This window comes from Lipotes vexillifer, unplaced genomic scaffold (genome assembly GCF_000442215.2).
Source record: "Lipotes vexillifer unplaced genomic scaffold, Lipotes_vexillifer_v1.1 scaffold426, whole genome shotgun sequence".
NCBI lineage: Eukaryota > Metazoa > Chordata > Mammalia > Artiodactyla > Lipotidae > Lipotes > Lipotes vexillifer.
In genome coordinates this window covers 2,266,023-2,268,825 of record NW_006779491.1, presented here as the reverse complement: position 1 = coordinate 2,268,825, position 2,803 = coordinate 2,266,023, and the positions used below count along the sequence as shown (strand labels likewise).

Sequence of the window (2,803 nt, the reverse complement as noted above, 5' to 3'; positions counted from 1 at the left end):
GCGGTTCTGGCCACACAGAGTGGATGCTAAACTCTTTTTTCAGACCCCCACCCCAGGGACTTGGCTTCCTCTTGTCCTCTCCCCCCATTCCCACCCCTGGGTCCAAGATGAGCCTGGATCCCCACACATTCCCTTCTCTCGCCTTCTTACAGAGGTCACTTTTCAGTTCTTACATTTTCTCCCCTGCCCCACCCAGTCTGTTCTTGTCCCTCCCCACTTAATCCTCAGGTGGGTGGGAAGGATCAGGGTTAATCCAGGGGCAACAGCTGTTCCTACTACCTCTGAGCACCTAATTGCTGAAGAGGGTGGGAATGGGTTTAACCCTGCACACTGGAGCCCAGGGCCTGGAGGTCCTGGAGCCCCACAAGCTAGTGGTGTCACCGTGTCTGCTGTGGCTGACTCTCCAGGCCACTCTCTGCTCTAACTTCTCTTGGGCCAGTTGGACCCCTTTCCACCTTCCTGCCCTTCGTCTCTAACCTGGGCCACTGCTTCCTCTCCTCTCTCTCTCCCTCCTGGTCACACACTCCAGCATGCGTCTCTGCTTCTCTTTTCCTGAAATCATCCCTGCTAGAGTGGGCCGCCTGTCCCCTTCCAGGCCAGCCTTCCCCAGGGTTCACCTTCTGTTTCCATCTCACCCCTGGTCCTCGGCTGCCCTGCCCTCAGGTCTCACTCCACCTCTGCCTTCAGCAGCTGCTCTTATTTTGTCCTCATATTTGCGTCCCTTCTGGCTGACTTTGCTCTCATCCCTCCACCGAGCTGGGCGAGTTCCCCTGGGCCTGCCTCTTCGACCTCCCACCCCACCTCGGACCTGTCACAGGACTACAGATTTAAGAGAAGGTGCTTCATGTGCTGACTCAAGAAGAAAAATGCAATGTTGCGTATTCATGCACTTTTCATTTTTGTTTACTCACTGAGTGCATGGAACTTTCTCTGCTCTTGACTCCTTTTGCTCAGCGTTTTCTCCTTAATGCTTGGCTGTACCTGAAAAAACAAGAGATGGGGCCACATTCAAGCAGAGCAAGCACCGCTGACAGCACCACCAACACCCCAATGCGGCCTGTCTGTGACCCCTGTCTCGAAACTTCTAGGGGACAGCAGGGCTGAGAAGGAGAGCTGTGGAGCCAGACTTCTCATGTTTATTCCTTGGTCAGGTTACCTAACCTCTCTCACCTGTAAAATGGGGTGACAACCATACCTACTTTTTATAAGCTTTCTGTGGGGAGTAAATAAGTTTGTGCATGTAAAAGATTTAGAATATTAGAATAGTGCCCGCATGTAATAAGCAGTCAATTAATGTCAGCCAATATGCTCTCTCCCCACCACTCCCAGAATTACTCTTCTGCTGTAATTCGTCCTGATCTCAGCTGTTTCTCAGATCTGGTCTGGCTTGTTTTCTCACTCTATCTCGGCCCTCAGGTCTGTGGCTGTCTTCTGGTCTCTCTTCCTTTTTCTCCCACCATATTGCAGAGAGAGAGAGAGGAGAGAGAGAGAGGGAGAATATGAATGAATGAATATGAATCCTGGGTGGGTCCTCAGGTCAGTCGGTGTTTGAATCCCAGCCCTACTACTTACCAGCTGTGTGATAGTGTGACCTTGGGCAAGTTTTTCACCCTCTACCCTTGTAACTTGAGAGTCCACTTCCGTCTCAGCGTTGTTACGAATATCCCCTGAGATCTGACTCCTGTGATGCATCCAGCGTGGACCCTGGCACCTGGCAGCTGCCCTGTCCATCCCCTTTCCTCCTTGACCCCCGTTTCTCTCTGCCCGACAGACACTGGCTTTCCTCTGCCTACACGCAATTTGCAGTGCCCTACTTCATCTATGACATCTACGCCATGTTCCTCTGTCACTGGCACAAGCACCAGGTCAAGGGGCACGGAGGGGATGAAGCGGGGACCAGAGCCCCGGGCAGCACCTGGGCCGCGGCACGCGGCTACCTGCACAAGGAGTTCCTCATGGTGCTCCACCATGCCGTCATGGTGCTCGTGTGCTTCCCACTGTCGGTGGTGAGTGGGGCCGCTGAGAGCCAGGGCCCCGTGTCCTGCTCGTGCCAGCACTGCAGGAGCCTAGGAAGCCCTGGGTCCCGGTCCCAGCAGCAGGGCAGGCCCGGGATGGAGGGCCCCATGGAGGGGTTAATGAGCTCCAGCCCAGCCCCAAACAGCAAGAGGGTGGATCGCAGCCAGCTGTGGTGCTTTGGAGCTGTGGTTACACACCACTGCCTCTGAGACTCAGTTTCCTCATCTGTAGTATCAGGGATCCCGTCTCACCTGCAGGATGGTTGGAGGGATACGGTGAGTTAGTGCTCCCAGCTTAGCTACTGTTCACCTGTGCTCAGACTTTCAGAGTGAAGCATCCCCAAAAGTGACGGGGGTGGGGGGCAGGTGCTGCCCAGGAACCCAGGCTCAGGACAGGCTGTTTCCTTCCTCTCCTCTCAGGTGTGGCGTCAAGGCAAGGGAGATTTCTTTCTAGGCTGCTTGCTGATGGCAGAGGTCAGCACCCCCTTCGTCTGCCTTGGCAAGATCCTCATCCAGGTGAGAGGGGCGCTGAGGGTTCTGAGCGTGACAGGAGGACCGGGGAAGGGCGGGCACTTTTAGGGACCGATTGGAGATGCTTTAAAGGACAGGTGAAGAGTCGGGGCTATAAGGCGGGGTATAGGCGAGGCGTCAGGGCGGAGGGGGGCGGGTGGAGGGGAGCGGGGCCTGGGGCCCCTAACCTGGCCCCTGCCCGAGGAAGGCGAGGCAGGGAGGTGGGCCAAGGGGGAGGCGGCCCGGGGGCTGAGCCGGGGGCGGGGACGGGGGGGCCC

General features: G+C 56.4%; 1 protein-coding gene across 1 annotated transcript in view; it reads left to right on the top strand.

Annotated features, from left to right (window-relative positions):
* Positions 1-2,803, top strand: part of TLCD3B (TLC domain containing 3B) — a 6,841-nt gene that overhangs the window by 2,339 nt on the left and 1,699 nt on the right. Inside the window, exons 3-4 of the mRNA XM_007452770.1 lie at positions 1,772-2,006; positions 2,436-2,531. Of these exons, the coding sequence (XP_007452832.1) occupies positions 1,772-2,006; positions 2,436-2,531 (331 nt within the window). The remainder of the gene's footprint in view (positions 1-1,771; positions 2,007-2,435; positions 2,532-2,803) is intronic.